The 22093-nt window shown below is 39.4% G+C and overlaps 1 protein-coding gene and 1 long non-coding RNA gene across 4 annotated transcripts in view; one reads left to right on the top strand and one right to left on the bottom strand.

The window, feature by feature from the left end:
* LOC124264714 overlaps positions 1-22093 on the top strand; it is a 39510-nt gene that overhangs the window by 1767 nt on the left and 15650 nt on the right. The gene's annotated exons all lie outside the window — the stretch shown is intronic.
* The window catches only part of LOC124264713 (trafficking kinesin-binding protein 1-like), an 83099-nt gene that overhangs the window by 55656 nt on the left and 5350 nt on the right, over positions 1-22093 (bottom strand). For 2 of the 3 annotated variants that reach the window (XM_046699482.1, XM_046699484.1), the window contains exons 2-3: positions 17320-17518; positions 9574-9777 (exon numbers count right to left, since the gene is read on the bottom strand). In XM_046699482.1, the coding sequence (XP_046555438.1) occupies positions 9574-9777; positions 17320-17518 (403 nt within the window). Of the gene's footprint in view, positions 1-399; positions 446-9573; positions 9778-17319; positions 17519-22093 lie in introns of those variants that run through there. The other variant, XM_046699487.1, reaches the window with a different exon arrangement.

Here is a 22093-nt window from a genome sequence, read left to right as displayed (position 1 = left end):
TTTGGTATTACTCTATTGCAGAATGCATATTTGATGGACTATTACAAAGTACTTTCAGAATGCTTAGTCATAACATATTAAATTAGAAAAATATACAGTTAATATCATTTAAAAGAACTAAAATTCAATCTCTGCAAAAGAATTGATGCTATTACTTCCACTTACAAATTAACAATGTCACAAGAACAACCCACATCTAATCCACCATGTACATAAATCATACAAACAACTTTATGGAGGGGTCTTTGTGTACATTATATACATTCCCTCTGGCTACTGTCCAGAATCTATTAAAAGCCAGCTGACCTGGTACTTCAAGTGACCACAAGTTCACACTAAGCGAGTCACCTTTGTAAGCCAGGATATAAAATGTGAGTAGTAGGGGGTACTGATCCTTACCTGTTAAGGTATCTACCAAGTTATCAGCCATCTCCATGAGTCAGTGGTCATCCTTGGACAGACCAACTGTCCGTCGCTGATCAGTCTAAATTTTGATGTAGCACTTTTAAGGGCTGATTATTCACTGAGTTGCCACATGTTAACTTGTTGTGTCCTGACTGACACTAGCTTGTCAGATTATATATTTGACAGAGCCCTCCTCAAATATTGAAATCAAATTTCTAAATAATCTCTGGAACCCAGTTTCAAGAAAGGCTAATATCACCCCATTCCATGTCCAGTTCATTGAGGCTGAGAATGATTGCCCGAAATTATGCCTTATTCAAGAACCATGAACTAGACTTCATTAACTCATTATTTCCACTGGAGTAGAATGTGCTACAGATGTCAAAATCATGCACCACTTACAGCAGTCCAAATATATCCAATATCGACAGAATCATTGATACATTGTCACGCACAAACAGCACACAATTCCTCCATAGTAGAGCTGTCATTCAGCATATTGCAAGCTTGCAAAGATCAACTGAGTCCATGACAAGCAAACATTCCAGGAACTGTTGGGCAGAACTTATTCAAACTTGAACCCAAAGCCACAAATTTCGTAAGCAAACCATGGGCTTACAGTTAATCTGTTAAGAAATCTGCTAAAACATCACAGTCTGAAATAATCCGTCATCTCTGTTATGTCAGCTGAGGACGAAATGTACGCATGACTGACACCTTGCTGTCTCCTGCTACGATCTTTGCCAGACAGGCAGCAGGCCATGATCAAGGACAATATATTGCTGTCAATTGCCTGGTTGGTATATTCATAAAGGCTGCGGTGGGGAAATGAAGGTACAAGGCACTTGCTACCTGTCGCATGATTGATTGCAATGTACATAAGCTATTAGCTGCTTGCAATGTACGTAGGTAAATGGATCAGTGCCATTGTTTCCAAACAGGGTACTGGGAAATACATGCACATGTATAATTATAGTCATTTCGTATCAAAACAGTGCAAACCCAAATCAAAATACTAAAATAGTTACTCTGTTTATTATAACAATTATGCAAATTTTCATGAATATTTTCATAATCTGACAAAATATCATTCTTGGAGTGCCATGTTGACATTATTAGCGAATAACATGGTGCTGTGAGTATGTATTAGTGGATACTATGCCGCATTACAAATGTCCATTATTATTATAATTATCAATGTTATTGTAATTATATAACATTGTTTAAGCCTGCTTTTGTAATCTTGTAACCATGCCTAATATGTCACATATGTCATCACAAACATTTGCACCAAATATACAGGTAAGAGATCATAATGATTATGTGTTGTAGAATACTTTCTAATGATCTCAACAAAACTCTATTACACCAAACCAAAATGGTTATCATCTATAGATGTCAGCCACTATATAGCTGGAATATTGCTGAGTCCGGCGTAAAATTTAACTCACTCACTCACCCAGTCTATAGATGTACATTTACATACTATCGCAAGTTTATAGGTCAATAACAACCAAAGTTTTCTAAATTCTAAAATTATCTAAACCGTCACCTCATAATCACTTGACATTAAGGAAAGCTAGTCGTTCTGCATTTATCAGCTGACTATTGTTAGCTCTGTTAACGTTAGCTCTTATCACACTTCAATTTCTGTAGCGCAAATAACACAAGTGAAACGAGCCTGCCAAAGTCATCATAAGATTGACATATCACCACTGCAGCACAAAACATCAAATAAAACAAAAAATATTTACACCAAATAAAAAATTCCATGTTTATTTTTTAAAACAAATATCAACATTTCAAAAACACCAATTTAAAACAGAGCTAGAAATAAAATCCACTTTAAAAATGTTTTCTCTTCGACACTCAAAATAATTGTTAATTCCATCAAAGGTTGTTGACTGGTTTAGGAAAGCTGTTTCACATGATACACAACCTCACGTGATTGTCACGTTCGCATCAATTTCATTCCACACATAGGACAGGCGACAAGTCATTCACCCGTTGATAACATTAAACAAACTGAGCTAGAGGAATGAGAAGAAATGCAGGAATGTAGCCTCACTGCTAATTCAACACCCACCACTGTGGTCGTTGCTGTCAGCGTCGCTGATCTCCCCTCTTGTTACCATGCAGCCTCGTAATGTCGTGTCATCAAAGTACCAAGATAAGATACTGCATAACTCTGCACGTGTACAGAAACACGAGGTTTGTGTGTCTGTAAGTTTTCAACATATAAACAGTATTCTGGGGCATTTCTGAACATGACAGAAGAAAGTATTATTTATTTTGGTGAACATTTTCCACTTTGGTGGTACCCACCGCCACTGGTCAGTCATGGGTATGGTGCTAACAAACCATGGCAAATCTCGGATTCAAACCTAAGATCACCCCTGCACAGCACATTACAGCGCCTTAGAGAATTGGGCTTCCTACATCCCCTTGCTTGACTACCTGGTACTTAATCTTATTATCTTCTAAAAATGATTTTTCCAGTAAACAATGCCTAAACATCACAAAATACCAAAAAATAAAAATAAAATAAAACAAGGGATTCATGTCTAAATATTTAAATAAACATACTAGCAGGAGAGAATCAACTAATCAATTCATCTGTTTATATAGACTGTCAATTGTTCTGGGTCTTGTGTCCGAAGGTGAATGATGGTGTAGCGGACTCTTTCACTGTTGACTGATTATTCAAGCAGTTTGAAGAAATAAGTAACAATTACTGAAATCAACATCTCAGTACCTGCACCTATCCAACATTTCAAAACCACACCCCAAAACATCCCTGTTCATCATATATTCCAGGGGGGCGGTGGGGTAGCCTAGTGGTTAATGCATTGGCTCGTCACGCCGAAGACCCGGGTTCGAATCCCCACATGGGTACAATGTGTGAAGCCCATTTCTGGTGTCCCCCGCCGTGATGTTGCTGGAATATTGCTAAAAGCGGCGTAAAACCAAAACTCAGTCAGTCAGCAGTCATATATTCCTGACAACACTGTCAAAAAGTTGAATTTCATCATCACAAACAAATAAGCAAAAGTATATATCTGACTTAATAAAACTCAACCCAACAATCGCTATTAAACAGACAAGTCCAAGGACAAAGGTTGCTAATGAGCGTGTAGACAGCAATGTAACTCATGTTTGGTACAAAGCAAATACTGAGAATCAACGCACATGGCTTCTAATCTCAGGCACAAAGTCCTCGGTGCCACAGAGTCCTTTGTCTGACAAACACCTTAAATACCACTCCTGGGTCAAATGTCAAACAATGAACATAGTTAAGAGACAGTGGAAAGTTTTACACAAAAAACATATTCATTATGGATATAGATTACATAGTTGACATAAAATCAGGTCTTAACATAACTTTAAAACTTATACAGGGTTTCACCAAATGGAATATATTTGGCACTGACAGTATTCATAAAATTGAGAACGGACCCACATGACATGAACTGTGAATTTCATGACATGCCAAGGTACATCAGTGTCAGTCTCGGACGCATACATGTTACATCTAAAAGATATTTTTTTCCAAGAGAAATGCAAAGTTCAGAATGATAAGTCAGTAACCCTCTTCCCTTGATCACTGAGTTGTTTTGCAATTAGCATAGAACTACAGAGAATGTTATGATGCAATTGAAGTGAGTAGGCAACATGTCTGCAAGCCTGCAGTCCAGGTGATAAAAATCAAGTGGGTCACTAGGGTTAACTTGGGACCTTGAGTATTACAGGGTTCCCACAGTAGGCGAATCGATACCAGGACCAGCATCAGCCTGTAAGCTTCCGTCTAGATCACAATCTTCACTTAATGTGCATGGCCAGCATCAAAATACATTAATTATCATAGATTCAGTTTCCTTCAAAGCCCTGGGATTCTGGGTTAGAATATAGGTCCCTAACAACCAATGCTTGTTATATGAGGTGACTACGAAGATAAGGTCCTGGGGCTCACATCAACTTGGTTGAGTGTTATCGTAGCCCTATTACATGGATTGATGCTCATTATATCAATTGGGGCGGTGGGGTAGCCTAGTGGTTAAAGCGTTTGCATGTCACACCGAAGACCCGGGTTCGATTCCCCACATGGGTACAATGTCTGAAGCCCATTTCTGGTGTCCCCCGCCATGATGTTGCTGGAATATTGCTAAAAGCGGCGTGAAACCAAACTCATGATATCAATCACTGGAATTTCGTGTCAGGGCTTGATCATTCATTATGCTGTGATATTACTGACTGGGGTGTTAAACAACAAACAGATCTATACTGCTTTTTTCCAACTTCGTAAAAGATTAACAGCCAATATTCACCACATTGAATGCATTGATTTATAATAATACTCTTTCCTGGAAGTCATTGCCAAGGGTATGGCTTCAATTGTATCTGTGTTTATCACTTTTCTTTATAAATGCAGATTCATAATACTCCTTCTCTCCTCTTTTGTTACCATATTGCCGATGTGACGTTAAATAATAACTCACTCACTCACTCTTCTGTTACCATGTAAACAAAGACAAAGAATATTCAGTACCAGGAATTGTTTGGTTACAAGAATGTTATGATGTATGATCAATGTTTAAAGACTCTGCTTAGTTTTTGATCTCCAGTTGTATGTATATACAGTGGAAGCCCTCCAATCAGGCATGCTCTCAATATCGGCATTAGAATTTGGTCCCGGCAGAAGTTAGTTAATTTATGATCATTTACACGCCCTCTAATCCGGCATCAGACTATTCTGTATTTCAGCCCACTTGACTGTTTGTACAGTAATTAATGCCTTCTAAACCGGCATCCGGTATCTCGGCTCTTCTTTTGATTGGCTGAACGTGTGTTGACAACACAGTGGATTACATCGGCATTAAGTTCATTGATGTTGATGCCTAAGTAGGTGAGGTAAATTGGTGAGTGACATGTGTCACTTGTATTATAAATTAATTGTCGTGTGAATGAAAACAGTAAATTTGACAAAATGAACACACTGACGCATGATTGTTTTTGACTGCCAGCAGTAAAACATGCCCATTTCTGGCCCTATTTCGAAAGAGAAAGTTATTTAGAATATCATCACTATCAACACGTTGATATGCCGTATCTTATGGCACATGGAAGATCATTCTAAGGTTGAAAAGGGAAAAGTTCTCTAAACCGGCACGCCCTCTATACCGGCATTTTTTGCCGGTCCCAACAAATGCCGGTTTAGAGGGCTTCCATTGTATCAAGTATACACTAATCTTTAGTTCATCTATATTTGTCATCTAGGATATCTTAAATGACAACAAAATTAATCATGTTTGATGATGCTTCAGAGGTTCAATAAGGAAAATATAATCTGGAAAATTTAGAACACTTAACTGTTTCTAATGGAACCTTTAACCATGTATACCGTTCAAGCATAAATTCAATCAAACCAACTACAGCTTCATAATAAATACAGGAATACCCATGATAACTAAATCTTCTTAATTTCCTGTCACTGAAGATGAATAAAATCCCTTCTACACATGTCAGAACTATATAATTCTTGTTTCCAACTGGGGAAAATTGGTTTTCAAACTTTAATTACTACTGTTTGCTCTTAAGTCTGTGAACACATGACACTTGGAGGCCAGCAAGGCAGGTAGAATTGTCTCCCCTTACGATGTCACCTTCAAGTAAATCCACCACCTGTCATCCACACAGATACATGTACGTGGTTTAATTGAATAATGTCTGGTTAACGACATGAACTGGGTAATCATGGTTATGAGGAAATGTCTTTGTTTCATCAACAGTAGTGTTGGGAATTGGTTAAAATCTCTTAATTGATGATTGGTTCATTACTACCGATCAATCATCGAAAATAATTGGTTAGCGTCATTTATGAAATTTGTTAATGCACATAAAAATAAGGAAAAAAACATGTAGTTCTTTTGGCAAAATTTCACATCTTTAAAGGATGACTAGTATGTTAGGAACATAAATTTCTTGGAATCTTTAAGATAAATTCAATCGTGACTGGAAACGAGCTTGTAGTGCTTACGAAATATAACAGACAAAACCAACCATGCGAAAAATATTGTTAATGAAAACAAGTGTTCTAGAATTGTTTGTGTTCGATTATGAGAAATTATGATCGATTGCTTGGTCGTTTAGTCACTACGACCAATCTTCGATTATTTCAATTAATCGGACCACCACTAATCAACAGACATATCAGACGATTCATGCAGAAGACTCAACAAATCAAATTCCGTGTATTATTGAGATTGACTAATGTTACAAATTTCACCTAAATGAACATATATGGGTGTACAGCTGAGCATCATCTGTATAGTCCAAGCATGTACAGCTAGGCAAGGAAAATTATCTGTTTGGTCCATATATGTAAAGCTGGGTACTGCGATTCATCTATTTGGTGCAAACATTCAAATATTTTGAACTGAAGACAGGCAATTTGCCTGAAGAAGTTAGCTTCCCAACTGAACTTGCTAAAATTCAATCAGGTAAAGGGCCAAGCTATTGGCCACCATGTTAAGAGGATATTATCATGTACTTTCAAACACAAATAGTTTTCTGTGGTTAGGGACCGTTCATGATTTATGGCTAGTGGGGTTGATGATGATTTTTGTGGAGAAGCATGTACAATGTGAATGACCCCCCCCTAAAATGTATGTACAAAATAAGTGACCCCCCTGCATGTCATGTACAAAATCAATGACCCCCTTCCCCTTCCCATAATTTCTAAGCATAATTTTAAACATATTTTTATGAACAAATGGGTGCCCCCCCCCAGGGTTCGACACTCATGCTTGTCCGCTTGCCTGTGGCAAGTACTAATTAATCAGGGCAGGTAAAATTGCTAAAAGGCTTGCCCGAGTGGCAAGTACATATTTTTTCAACTTCTAACCTCAATTCATTCATTAAAACTCTTCACTTGCTGTGTTTTGTTCGTCTAGTTCTTTCTATACCATAAGTAATATGGGGCAAGTAGTATCTGTGATGGGCAAGTAGTTTAACTTCTCTACTTGCCCTCTTGGCAAGTGGGAGAAATCAGTGAGTGTCAAACCCTCCCCTCCCCACACACACACACACATCATCATCACCCCTCCCTAACCATAAATTATGAACGGTCCCTTAACGGTCTATAAGTATAACATGTATTAACAAAAATGAAATATTCTAATGAAGGCAAACAGCTTTCAACACACCAACATCAGTGAGTTTTCACTTGGCTGAAAATTAGTTTACAGAATTGAAGAAATTGTAAGAGGAAGGGAAAAGATCACTTTGAAAACAAGTGAACAGATAGCTGGAAGTACACAGGAGGCAGGAAAAGAGAGATAACAAAAAACTGACAATTTAACAAAAATGATAATGATAATGATGATGACGATGATGATGATGATGGTGATATTGGTACATGAGGTATACCCCATGCCTGAAACAGACATAATAAACAAACCAAACACTGACCAAATATCACACAAAATGTCGGCAAATCACAGAAAACAAATATTCCATCACAAGTGTTGTACCACTAACATGATTAAATGGCCTAAGTATGGAGTTAGCTTGATTCAAAAGTTCAATCTCCTGACTACAATTTGATATGCCATTGTAAAGATACCCCATGTTGTCACAAAACTATATTTGGGTGAAGAAATTACATAACAACATATTTCACATACAGGGAACCATATGACCAGTCAACATGATAAGAAGCTTTTTCCATTACTTAGTGTCAAAAGAAACAGCTCTTCAACCATATGACCAGTCAACATGATATTATGTCATCTCAACATGCCCGTGAATGTACTTTCCATTATAGAAATAAGCTTAGAAAAAAAGAAATGATAAGCAGGAAAACACTGGTCTGACCTAACGCACAGTGTTTACAATATATTCAAATTGTCTGTCAAGAAACAAGCGGAACTACAAAAAGCAATACCGACAGACAACAAAGAAACACTCACACAGTATTGTGAACATGACACATGATGATTGATGATAATGATGTGAGAATGACGTCAGAATGATCGCAGTTCGTAAAAATAATGTTAAATGTGATTTGAAACCTGTGTTGAGAATCATTAACATGATGAGCATAACAAAAGGAATTTAATTCATTGAACTAAAGTAAACTGTTTGTTTTGTCTAATCTCAAGTATATATTATTAGCCTAACATGGGTTCATAAAGTAATAAACAAGTTGAACATTTAAAGAAACTCATTTGATTCTGTTGATGGCAACTCTTCAACTTCCAAGTTATCTAAATTCACAATGTTTAAGCAAAACTAATTCGCATGATGAGAGTTTCAGGTTGTGCAACATTTTGACAATTGATGGTATGTGGATGGCTTGTAAATGAATCTCCTTGTCAAAATTTGAGAATTTTCATTTAACAATAAAGCTGTGAAAATGTTGCAACACTGAACAGCAAGTGAGTTTCATATTGCACAAAGTCCAATGTTGACAAACTCAAGGAGGCCATATATACAAAGGGACATAACTCTGTAACTATGTTTGGGCAATTGGAAATGACAATCCAGCATTTTTATGATGAATCTTTTCAATCTGCTGACCTCTGGCAGAGCCGGACTGACCAATGACATGACCTACACGGACATTAGCCATGAACTTTCTCGAGCTTTCAAGGACGAGTTTAATTTCCACTTCATTTCCTGAATATGATTAAAAATATTTTGACAAAGTTCTCCATTCAAAATTTGAAAACTTAACCATAAGCATTCTGGAGTATCTAATAGATGGTCTTGACTGCATGGCTGTACTTCTCAGGGGCTTTGCATTTTTTAATATCAAATGTTTAATATACAGAAGAGAGAGATAACGATGATTTTGATGGAAAAAGATGTACAGTTCATAACCTTTATTCTGGATACACTGTATTCATCTTAATGAGGTTGCATAGTTGGAGAACCCACACTGAATGTCACTTTCCAATGCTCTGATGGATGTATGTATTTGTTTACCAGTGGCAAAAACTAAGATTTGATTTTATTGAGACTGAATATTATTGTGGCATAACTTCTGTAAGCACAATAATTAGTTGATGATGTAAGGTATACCTCGGGCATTCTGTTCAATATGAAGTTCAAATCAGGCAACTAACTTGACGCAAGCTAAGAAGCATGATAAACACAAACAGTACTCACTGAAATACTTGAGAGTTTCCTGGATCTGTTCGTCAGTGAGTGCTAGATCTGTGTCTAGCGGGATGACGGGAGTCTGTATCCAGTCCTCGTTGTTGTAGCCACCGAACTCAGTGATGGTGTCGGCACGGAGACGGTATTTGGGGATCTGCTCATTAATCAGGCTGAGAATCTCTACCTCATCTGGTTCTTCACTGTTGCACAAATCTGAAAAATAAAACGAAAAAGTTTAAAAATGAAGTCCTCCTGGAGGATTTGCTATGACCATGGGCATGCTTTACATCCCACAAATGATGTCTAACCACTCTGTACTAACGACTTCCTGTTTTACATGTTAATTTTAGGGTTGGCAAACTCTGTCCAAATTGTTCTTCAAATAATTTCGCCTCTGTTTTAGCTGTTTTGTTTAGGTGAGTGAGTGAGTTTGGTCTTAGGTGCTTTTAGCATTATTCCAGTAATATGACGGCAGGGGACACCAGAAATGGGCTTCAACATTGTACCCATGTGGGGAATCGAACCTGGATCTTTGGCGTGACGAGCGGACACTTAGGCTACCCCACCGCCCCGATTTGTTAAGGTCTTAAATGAGGGGAACTGTATCAGTTGGTTATGCCATGATTTAACAAACATAACAATAAGAAACATACTGGCTAAAGTTTATATTTGATGTTTTTTTAAAAGAATGTTGATTAGTCTCCTGACCCAAGTGAGTAATTTAATGAACAATTATTAGATTATCACTCTAGCACTAACTACCAATAATATAAAAGTTGTCAAAGCTAAAGTATCCTGTCTTAACATGGACATAATAATTCACACTCTTCGCTGATGCATTGGATGTGAGGCAATCTACTTAGTAATTTGGAAAACTTGAAATGTTTAAAAGTAAATGAAGTCATTTGTTCACAGTAGAGTGAAATGTGCAAAGTGTCAGAAATATGTGCACTATGTTTTACCTATTCTGTAAAGATCAGCAATATGATGCTTGATATGCTTATTCACAGTAGATAATTAATCAATATTTACAAATCTGAAATAGCTACACAATGAACAACGAATGAGACAACAGCACTCACTGTACTTTAAACTGCTGAATTGTCATTTTCAGAATTATTGGGACCTAAGAGACCTTGATGTTTGCTTGTGAAGTACCTGATTCTAGCGAAGCCTATTTTTTTTAGATTATGACAAAGGCCCTCATTCATGCCTATTTATAAAAATGTGAACTGCATATTTTGACCCTTGTGTACATTTACAACCAATATTTGTAAATACTAGTTTTGATCAGGTGCTCAGATATTATAAATTATAACTAGAGGCCCAAGTACTAATATGAAAAAGTATTAATGAATGTGATTTCTAACATGGTCATTGTGGCCACATTGGACTGAAATAACATAAACAAGAAGCTTCAGTTGTCCTCACTGCAGGGGGTTCCATGCCAAGCTTCAGGTTCCCAGGTAGCTTGCTTCACAGATACTATGAAGATGACAAAGTACAGACTGATAGAGGTATGTATCACATGTACCGCCTGGAGCTGCCACAATAGTAACACTGCCCATGGTAATCTGCCTGTGTGACCTGTAATTAGGGTCTTAACAGCTTCCACCAGGTAAAGGGCTTACTGACTTGGTTTACTGCTCTCCATTGATACGGATGGAATGGGTATTAGGCCATGTGCTGCTTCCACTGATGTTATGTAATACTGTTTAATAAGACACTATATATATAAGTTGCACTTAGTGATCAGGTGTCCTGAGTTCTTGTGAGGTCAGTTGGTGTGACAATTTCATGTCATAAACATAGTAGATGTGATATTGGTATCTTCATCATGATATCCGGAAGTAGGCCATATTTAAAGCTAGCGAAGTCTCGCTGTGCGAGATCTCGCGAGGCAAATTACCCATAAACCCTTCTTCATCATGGCCTCAATGTAGATAGACACGTGAGCCGGCCATTCCGTAAGTTTTGATCGTTTTCACTTGCATAGATTGGTATGAATAACTTTTCTTCCATCAAAGGGTCCATACAGGACCTAGATGGTATACCTAAGCAGAAAAATGTGCCCGTGAGGCGCCATACATCTGCAACCGATGATATGTCTAAAACCACGTGGATGGTTTGGGCAAGTCCCCATCAACCCCAACCATCGGGTCGGGCAACAAGCTTGGTGACTTGGGGTTGGATAGCCACTCTAATCAGCACAAACGTGCTCGAATTTGCGCGACGGGTGGCTTCTGCTTCTGACTTTGAGTCAGATTCAGGATCAGAATCTTCCCCCCTCGGCGATGTTAGCTCGATTCGAATCTTACGTTGAGTCTGCTACTGAATCAACGTGGGGATAAAGGGGTCGTTCGTCAAAACCGGTAATCAATAAAACAGGAACAATAGAGACTTTCGATGATTACGTCCCCTTCTCGTTAGCTGATGCCAAAGACCCATCAGAATGGTGTCTCCGTGATACTCTCTCTCGACAGACTCAGAGAAAATTTCTCTGTCTTCTGCCAGGATTCCAAACTAGAAGAAAATATTCTAGAGGATCTCCCTGTCCCTTCAGAGGAATGTCTTCAGACACCTTCTCTGGATCCATATCTGGGCGACCTCTTTGAGGCTAAGGGAAAGTCGTCGAGAAAAAAGTTTGACCAATCCTTCAATTTATTCAAAAGCGGATTCTGAATTCCATGGGGCCTCTATGTCACCTGTGGCATAACCTTGATAAGATCCGCAGAGGTGAATCCCCCGCCGATTTAGACATCTTTGAGCTGTTGGAATTGGTAGAGAAAACCACCTGTCTTATCGGTCAGGCTAATGTCTCCATGAATTACAACAGAAGGCTAAACATTCTGGCTAAACTTTCTAAGGATGTCAAGAAGGCTAAACGCCTCATTCTCAAGCATGACACAGCCTTGTCAGAGGCTAAGGGCAGACTCTTCGAGATGCCTTTATGACGCCATGCTGAAGGAGGTAAAACGTGAAGACCAAAGCCAAATTGATATTTGATGCTGAGAGACGCTCAGCTCGCAGACCTACTTTCAGACACCAAGGGCCCAGTCACCCTGATAGACAGCCCTTTCAGAGAATGCCCTCAGGAGGAAGACAATCTACTGGGGCACATTCCACATCAAGCCCTCCTTCAACAGAGGTTTCAGAGGCAACTCTTCCAGAGGCAGAGGAAGAGCCGGTCAGTCCGGGTCGAATCGCAGAGACTCTCTTATATCAGGTGGGTCAAATGTCAGCAACGCCTGTTCCCACAATGCTCCTCCTTCCTCAATGCTACATCTACAGGTTATCCCAGCAATTCTAGAGCTAAACCTGATCTTCTGTTTCCACAAGGAATCCCTCATAGGGTCGCCTGGTACACTTTTAAAAACTGGCAAAGATCACTTCAGATCCATGGATACTTCAGACAGTTTCGGTTTTGAGATTCCTCTGTTGTCAAAACCTATTCAGAATCGCGTGTTTTCAACCAAAACTAAAGCTCACAAGACAGTTAGCCTTGAGCCAGGAGATCCAATCAATGCTTTGCAAACATGTGATAGAGGTTGTTCCCCAGTCTGCTTCGATGGACTCGGATCAGTTTCTAAGTCCCATGTTCATGGTTCCCAAGAAGGATGGAGGGCAGAGGCCAATCATGCAAATCTCAAGGCCCCTCAATGCTCACATTCCTTACAAACACTTCAAGTTGGAAGGACTACATCTTCTAAGGGACTTGATCCGCAAAGGGGACTACCTTTGCAAGCTGGATCTGAAGGATGCTTACTTCAGCGTCCCCAATGGCACCCCACATGAAAAGCTTACTCCGGCTTCTCTTGGAAGGGTGTTCTGTATCAGTTCGATGCATGCCATTTGGACTTGCCCCAGCTCCAAGAGCATTCACAAAACTTCTTAAGCCCAGTGGTAAGTTTGGCACGGGCGAGCAGGCATCCGCTTGATTATATACCTGGACGATATCTTGTGTATAGCGGAATCATGCGACCCTGCTGAGTCAACACAGGGACACCCTCATCTTTCTCCTCCAGTCCCTAGGCTTTGTCATAAACTGGAAGAAATCAGTTCTGTCACCAACCCAGTCGATCACTTTCCTGGGGTTTCAGATAAACACGGTGGATCGTGATTCTGATCTTACCAGAGGAGAAGGTAGAGAACATTGTAGCAACCTGTCGTCACATGATGAGAAAGAAACAGGTAAGGATTCGGCTAACCGGCAAGTTTGATGAGGAAAAACTGTCAGCTTCAATGAGAGTAATCTTACCCGCCAACTGCATTGTCGCTACCTGCAGATGCATTCGAGCAGGGGAGCTTTAGCGTTCTCAGAGCTAATGAAGTCAATGATTACACTGCCTTCGGTTTGTCTGGAGGAACTGAAGTGGTGGATGACCAACCTCACCAATTTCAACGGAAGCCAATCATGGCAGCTCATCCAGATGTAATTCTCCAGACAGATGCATCAAAAGGGATGGGGGAGCAATACACGGCCAGAGATCAACAGGAGGCCGCTGGTCAGAGATAGAGCAGAGTATGCACATAAATGTTCTAGAGCTGAAGGCAATTCATCTGGCACTCTTGACCTTTTGCAAGGGGATCAAAGATCAATCTATTTTGGTCCAAGTGGACAATCAGACAGCCATGGCTTATGTGAACCGATTTAGGGCACAAAATCAGTCAGTCTGTTGCAGATCACAAAGCAGATATGGGGGTTTCTGTCTCCAGAACCGCTCTGTTCTTAACAGCAGTCTATCTGCCAGGGGTAGAGAACATTCATCGCGGACTGGGAGTCTCGCCACTTCAATCCACTTCGATGATTGGATGCTCAATCCAATCATCTTTGCTCAATGCAACCAGAGATACTGGGTCCCTTCTCAATGGACCTTTTTGCATCGAGACTGACTTTCCAAATGAAGCCTTTCTGCAGCTGGAGGCCAGACTGCCTTGCACAATCAACAGATGCGTTTCTAGTGAATTGGAACTAGGATTCCTTGTATGCCTTTCGCTCACTCGATCTCACTGATAGGCAGGTGTCTGTGGAAGATCCGAAAGGACAAAGCGGAGCTGGTCTTAATAACTCCAGTGTGCCAAGGTCAGTCCTGGTATCCACTCCTCTTGGAGATGGCGGTCACAAAGCCAATCCTCCTCCCATAGATGAGGGATCTGTTAAACTCCCGCATAAAACCTGCCTCATCCACTGATAGAAAACAACACTCTGGTGTTAGCTGGCATGGAAAGGTTTCGAGGCGTGAGCATCAAGACCAGAGGAATTTCAGAGGCTTACTCACACAGCTGCTCTCCTGCCAATGGCGACCGGCACACAAGGCTTTACAATGCTTCCTGGAATAGGTGGACTGGCTGGTGCAATCAACGGGTTTTGATCCCTTTTCAGCCTCTGTGGAGTCTATCTTAGACTTTTCACCTCACTTGTACCACGAGAATAGTCAGTACAGGACCATAAATACAGCTAGATCAGCTTTGTCTGCTTTTCACCCCACTATCGAGGGCTATAATGTGGGTCAGCACCCACTGGTCAGGAAATTAATGTCAGGGATTTTTTAATCAGAATCCTCCTCAGCCCAGATACTCAGTGGCCTGGGATGTAGATTTGGTGCTGCAATATTTGAAAAAATTGAAAGATAATATATCTATTTGTCGGATAAAAACTTGTCTGGGAAGTTGACAATGCTTCTGATGCTAACCTCTGCTAGCAGGTCTTCAGAGTTATCTTCCTGGATATCAGACACATGGTAGACAGGGGCACTGAAGTAGAATTTACCCTGATTAAACCAACCAAGGTGACTAAGACAGGAACAAAACCTCATCCCTTGAGTTTCAGTGCCTATGAGAAGGACCCTGCACTCTGTGTAGTTCGATGCCTTAGAGTGTACTTAGAACGCGACAGAACCTTGGAGAGATGAATGTAGGTCTGGCCTTCTTCTTGAGCTATGTGAAACCGCGATAAACCGGTTTCATCCCCAAGTATTGCAAGATGGGTGACAAATCTTATGAGCTTAGGGTATTGACACTTCACACTACAAAGCTCATTCTGTCAGAGGAGCTAGTGCTTCAAAGGCATTTGCCAAAGGTGCTTCTGTCACAGACATTTTGAAGTTGGGAAACTGGACCAAGGCCTCTACTTTCGGTAGTGCAACACTGGTCAGCCAGTCAAGTACCCTTTGTGAACCAATGGCTGATAGTTTGAGCACTAAGTGAGTGAGTGAGTGAGTGAGTTTGGTTTTTATCCCGCATTTAGCAATATTCCAGCACTATCATGGCAGGGGACACAAGAAATGGGCTTCATACATTGTACCCAGTGGGGAATTGGGCCCAGGTCTTCAGGATGATGAACAAACACTCTAACCACTAGGCTACCCCACCTCCCTGTGTGCACTAGGTTGTCGCACTCACAGCGATATCTATTGAACATACTGATGTCATAGTATCCAAACTGATTAGATAGATGCTCATGCTGTTGATCACTGGATTATTCTTTTTTTTTACCGACTGCCACCATATAGCTGGAATATTGCTGAGTGTGGGTTAAACAACATACAACCCATAAACATGTTTGGATCAAAGAATCTGGTTGGATTCGTAAGTCTTGACCAGAAACAAACAAGTGACACAATGAAAAATATTTCACACCAGTAAAGGATGCTGTTCCCATTGAAAATATCTCAACATGGGACAGAATTTTTTCCAGAAATTCCAAACGGGTTCAAGACAAATAAACACAGAATCCATGCAGCATACTTTCATATTCACAAATCTATCAAATTGAAGTGCACGTTGACATTTCATCATCACTTGCATCTGGTTCTAACATGTCTGAGTGAGTGAGTTAATTCAAGTAAAGCTGGCATTATTTCACCCATATTGTGACTTGATCAAGTTATACAGTAGGGTTCAACGTCAACATTTTTTTTATTACTAGACCAGTGGACTAGTGGGTCTTAAACTTTACTAGACCTGACCTGATATCAACTAGACCATAGGCCATACTGTTGGAAGAAAACAAGGTTACTTTTGTTATCAGCAGGTTTATAGTGCATACATGAAGAACAAACTATATTAAACACAAAACTATACATTGTAATAATTGTTGTTTTGTTTTGTCCATTATTAATACTGTACACTTTGACTTCTTATTTTCTGAAGAATGTTTATCATTAAAGAGTAGCTTATATAGTCTTTAAACACATAAGTAAGCTTAATAACAGTCTCTATAATACTCATTGTAACAGATGACGCTATGCAAGATTTCTTAGAGGTGAGGTGAGGTGAAATTGGGTTTAACGTCGCGCGGGAGAATATTTCGCTCATATGACGATGTGCATGCGTGTGTATGTGTAGGTGCGGCTGCTTGTACTAGCCCAGACTGAAGCTGGTTTTATAGTGCTAGCCCACTGAGATACCAAGCCGCAGTGAAGCATGAATACCCCACTCAGACACATTATACTGACTCCTAGCCGACCAGTCCTTGTTGTACCCATTAATGCCGAGCGCCAGGCAGGGACCAACAAGTACCATATTTTAACGTCTTTTGGTATGACGCGGTCGGGGATCGAACCCGCTACCTTCCGCTCTCCGGGTGGACGCTCTAACCACTACACCACAGAGGCAGTACCTCCATGACCAGTCGGGCTAGCAGACACAATTTTAACCAGACCAGACCAGCTATTTACTAGACAATGTTGTTCGACATGCCTTAGTGTCGAACCTGTACAGTATTACGACAAACATGTCTGATGAAACACTGACCTGTACACACGCCAATCTCGCGTGTGGTGCTCACGGACGCCCCGTCATCGGATTGGGCGGCGAGGATAGGGTCCTCTCTAGCGGCAGGGGGGGCTATGGGGTCATGGGATGCCAGCTTGTCGGAGATGTTAGACCATGTCCCAAATGGAGCTGCCGAAGCTATGTCCAGGGGGTTGGGGAGATAACTCTCATCAGACACCTGAAATATGTGTACATTATTTTACAGACATCACTGGAAATAATGTTGGTCAGTGTTAATCACCAACACCTCTGACATGTCTGAATTCCAAAAACTTGAAATAACTCGTAACACTGATTCAGTTGTTATTTTCCTACTAAATTCATAATCAAATACAAAGACTGGTGTCATCAAGAAATAACAAATTCTCATTGGTCGCTGCAAATAAAAGAAATTATCTAATTGTTACCATGGTTACATCAAGTCCATCCACCTTAAAGAGATGGTTCCCATCTAATCCTGCTAATCAGTCTGCATACCCATGATACAAGAGTAGGTATTCAAGAGGAGGTATCAAACCAATACCATGGAACTGGGATCACAAATGTGTATTTGTTTTTGTGAAGAAAGAGTAAATAGACATCACACATTAACTGAAATTCTGTCAAGAATTTAAAGTACCAGTTTCCATTTGCTATTATGTGTGCCAAATGTTTTATACAACAATGTTTTTGGGAAATATGATCTGGAAAAAAGTTAATCGTGTTGCAATGAAAAGGTAAGAAATAAAAATTCTAAAAATCCAGTTTTAAGGCCCAAGATCACAAGCAGATTCTTGTGTGTGCAAAGTTCAATGAAAGCATATAGTTTTATAGATATGATCTGGACAGGAAATTGTTATGGCTACACAGGCGAAGATACAGATAGACATGCCCACTACACAATCCTGTCAGCATTTGATGTGCAATACTGGGTGGTGGTGGAAAAAAGATCCAAATAATGATCATCATGGTTCAAATTCATCAATTCATTCCATTGTTAGGCAGAGGTTGGTATGGCCATGCCAGCTTATGGAGTCTTATTTTTCTGTTAGTCCATTAAAACAATCATTTACTTCAGCAAGAACATTATTTCAGAGGTATTGTTCAGAGGGTCACACAATAACAAAATCTTGTTTCATGCAAAATATACATGAAGCGTCCATAAAATATTTCATAGCCTGACTCCAAGCAATGTAAGGACTGTGAGAATGTTCACTAATCATGACAATAGCAATCCTGATAATATGTGATCATTTCAAAGGATTCAACATCTCGAAAATAACTATGCACACATTTCTGTCACCACATCAAGCTATGAAAATACACATGTCATCAGACCTTTGTAGTTTTGTTTTCGTAAGCATGATAATTCAAATCAGAATGTTTATGATTCATTAACACAGCTGACTCATTCCTTACACCAGTAACCAAGGTAACTGTCAAATTTTCTTCAGTTGTTCCTTAAGATTATCATGAACGAGAACGTGAGTATGGTTTTAAGCCACTTTTAGCAATATTCCAGCAAAATCATGGTTGGGGACACCAGAAAAAATCGCCAGTGTTTAGAACATTGCTTGTGCTTGAAGACCAGTAGCCTTGAAAACATTCGAAATGTTTGATACATGGAAGTTGTGTGATCACTTGGTTACAAGTTCATACACAATCTATAAATGAACAGCTGATAATACTGTTGGTCTGTTGTTTAATGTCGTACTCAGCAATATTCTACCTAAATGGCGGCAATCTGTAAATATTGGAGTCTGGACCAGACAATCCCGTGATCAACAGAATGAGCATTGATACGATGACATGTGTCAACCGCCTTTTACGACAAGCATGGGTTACTGAATACCATTTCTAACCCTGACCTTCACAGGTATGATAATGCTGATCTTCATGCAGTCATTACAAGGTGAATATCCATTTCTTAAATATCATAAAATGGAAACTGTTCATGCACTATTATATGATTTTACTTATTTGCACTATTTTTTGTATGGAAAAAAATAAGTGATAACCTCTTTATCACATAAAAGTATTAGTAGCCTGTTTACAATGAACGAAGTTTTTAAGACAGTTTTACTGAATGAAACAACCGGATTTACCATGTATATAATGTTTGAGTAAATATTTGTTGACAGAGACACCAGCTCATCTTGAAATCCCTGTCTATTCTTGTCAGACACGTTAGGTAAATAGGCTACAGAAGAAGTAGGCACAGTGTGTCGATGTGGAGAGCTCTTAACATGATCAAAAGTAGCTGTCACTACATGCGCTATATGACCTCATTTAAAAAAAATATCTTTGGATAGCAAGGCATGTATATCTGATAGTCTTAGAACATTGTTAACAAGAGTATTCGCCCAAATATAAAAATTCTGACAACAAAATAATATGCAGATCTATATCATGGTGTATGGTAGACCATGAAGGTTTGATGTATACTGTTTGAAATGGTGAGATCCACAGTTTGGACTTCTCACACTTTCACTGACTTAACATTAGATCTTTCTGGTTCTAACAATTTAAACAATGTAACACATGTTATATTTGAAATTACACTTTGTCAGTAAAGTACAGATTTTAGTAATAAGTGGGTTGAGTTGCCGAACGCCAAGCAGGGACCAACAAGTACCATATTTTAACGACTTTTGGTATGACGTGGCCTGGGATCGAACCCGCGACCTTCCACACTCCAGGCGGACACTCTAACCACTACACCACGGATACATACTCTCAGAGTGAGGCACCTAATCACCAGCACAGTCAGCGATCTAACCCACTCAGCCACTGCAGCTTTTGCAAAAGAAGGGATTCAACACACACAGTACTAGAATCTGTACTTTTCAGAGGAAATGTTATCCCAAATATAATATATTTCACATCTGACCACTTCCTAAATGGCACTGTATACTCATAATTCATAAAAAGGCTTAAAGTTAAACATTCAAAGACTGGTTTATTTGTTGTTTAACGCTGTACTCAGCAGTATTCCAGCTATATGGCGGCGATCTGTACATAATCGAGTCTGGACCAGACAATCCAGTGATCAACAGCATGAGCATCGATCTGCACAATTTGGATACGATGACATCTGTCAACCAAGTCAACGATCCGCCTTTTATGACAAGCATTTGTTACTGAAAACCAATTCTTAGTTAACCCGGAGCTTCATGGGTGTAACATTCAAAGAACTTTAGGACCAAACAAATGCCCTTCATGCCTCATAAAATGAAGAACAAGAATAATACAAATAATCTCTCTTATGGTTTGGAATTATTATTATTCTATGATTAACATCACAAATATAATACTTTGACAAATAAGGCAAATTATAAGTAAACTCTTGGCATTGAGGATAAGAATGCATGTCGTCATATGAGAGAAATATTCTCAAGCACGACGTTAAACCCAATTTCACCTAACCTCACCTCCTATAATCTATGCTGGTATAAGGGCAGCTAACCCAGTCGGATGGTCAAGCTAAGTGACTTGACTGATTGTGTATCATCATCACTGTTGGAAGGTGGTCATAATATCAATCACTAGAAAGGCTGGTCCACACTAATTTATCTACAGATTCGCAACAAAATATTGCTAAGCAGAGTATGCTGATGGCAGTGTAAAAAATAAACAAATGATAATAATCTTCATAACAAGCAGTCTTTAACATTCCCTTTTACTATGAGTGAGTGAGTTAATATTTAACGTCACATCGGCAATATTTCAGCCATATCGTGACGACCTTTTACTATGACAACTGAGAGCATATGTATAAATAGCTACACAGCCCAAAAGCCACAAAACATATACATGATCCTAGATATTCTAGACGTCAGTTGTTTCTTGCAATACTTACCATATCATGCATAGTCGTTATTACATTTACAACCCTTAGGAAGATGACAAACCCATCAAACACGCTGTGACATTATCTGGACAACCTAAAAGCCATCATATTCCATCGTTACCTTCTCATCTTCTTTCTCATCAGCAGACAAAAACATTATTCTGTCCCCATTATCTGCATCACAGCTTTGTATCATCAGGTGAACACAGGACAAGACAAAACAATCCCCATCTGTTCTAGCTTGTCGTCACCTTGACAGGTAAGCTCTGTCTGAATCAAGCTGACCTTCCTAACACACGGCATGTACATTTCAGTAGGTCGAGTGTCAATTACACATGAGACATCAGCCCAGTTAGACACGTCCCTCAGCCCGACAAGGAAACTCTGCACCTCTTGTTGAGTTAAATTAGGAAAGGAAAATTAAAAAGTGTCTTGAATGACGTAACTTTAGTACAGGTGTCAATTAAGGACTTTGTTAACACTTTGTTGTCCTGTAAAACCTTAATGCATGAAAGCAAGTTTTCTTTACCATCATAACAATATTAAGAACTTAGTGGTTGTCCAATTAATTGAAATAATCGAAGATTGGTCACAATGGCTAAACGACCAAGCAATCGGTCACGTTTTGTCATAATCGAACACAAACAATTCTGGAACACTTGTTTGCATTAACAATATTTATCACAAGGTTGGTTTTGAATGTTATATTTCATAAGCACTACAAGCTCGTTCCAAGTCGTGATTAAATTTATGTTGAAGACTCCAGGAAATTTATTTTCCCAACATACTAGTCATCCTTTAAAGACGTGAAATTTGCAAAAAACGAAACTATTTTTTGTGCATTAACAAACATAACCAGGACAATTTGATAAATGACACTATAATAACTATTAACTTTACGAGGAAATGTTTAGGTGTCATACA

This window comes from Haliotis rubra, unplaced genomic scaffold, assembly GCF_003918875.1.
Source record: "Haliotis rubra isolate DU_JTF1 unplaced genomic scaffold, ASM391887v1 Scf94, whole genome shotgun sequence".
In the NCBI taxonomy this organism is placed as follows: Eukaryota; Metazoa; Mollusca; class Gastropoda; order Lepetellida; family Haliotidae; genus Haliotis; species Haliotis rubra.
Note: the sequence above shows the minus strand (reverse complement) of the source record. Positions and strands in the feature narration are given on the sequence as shown.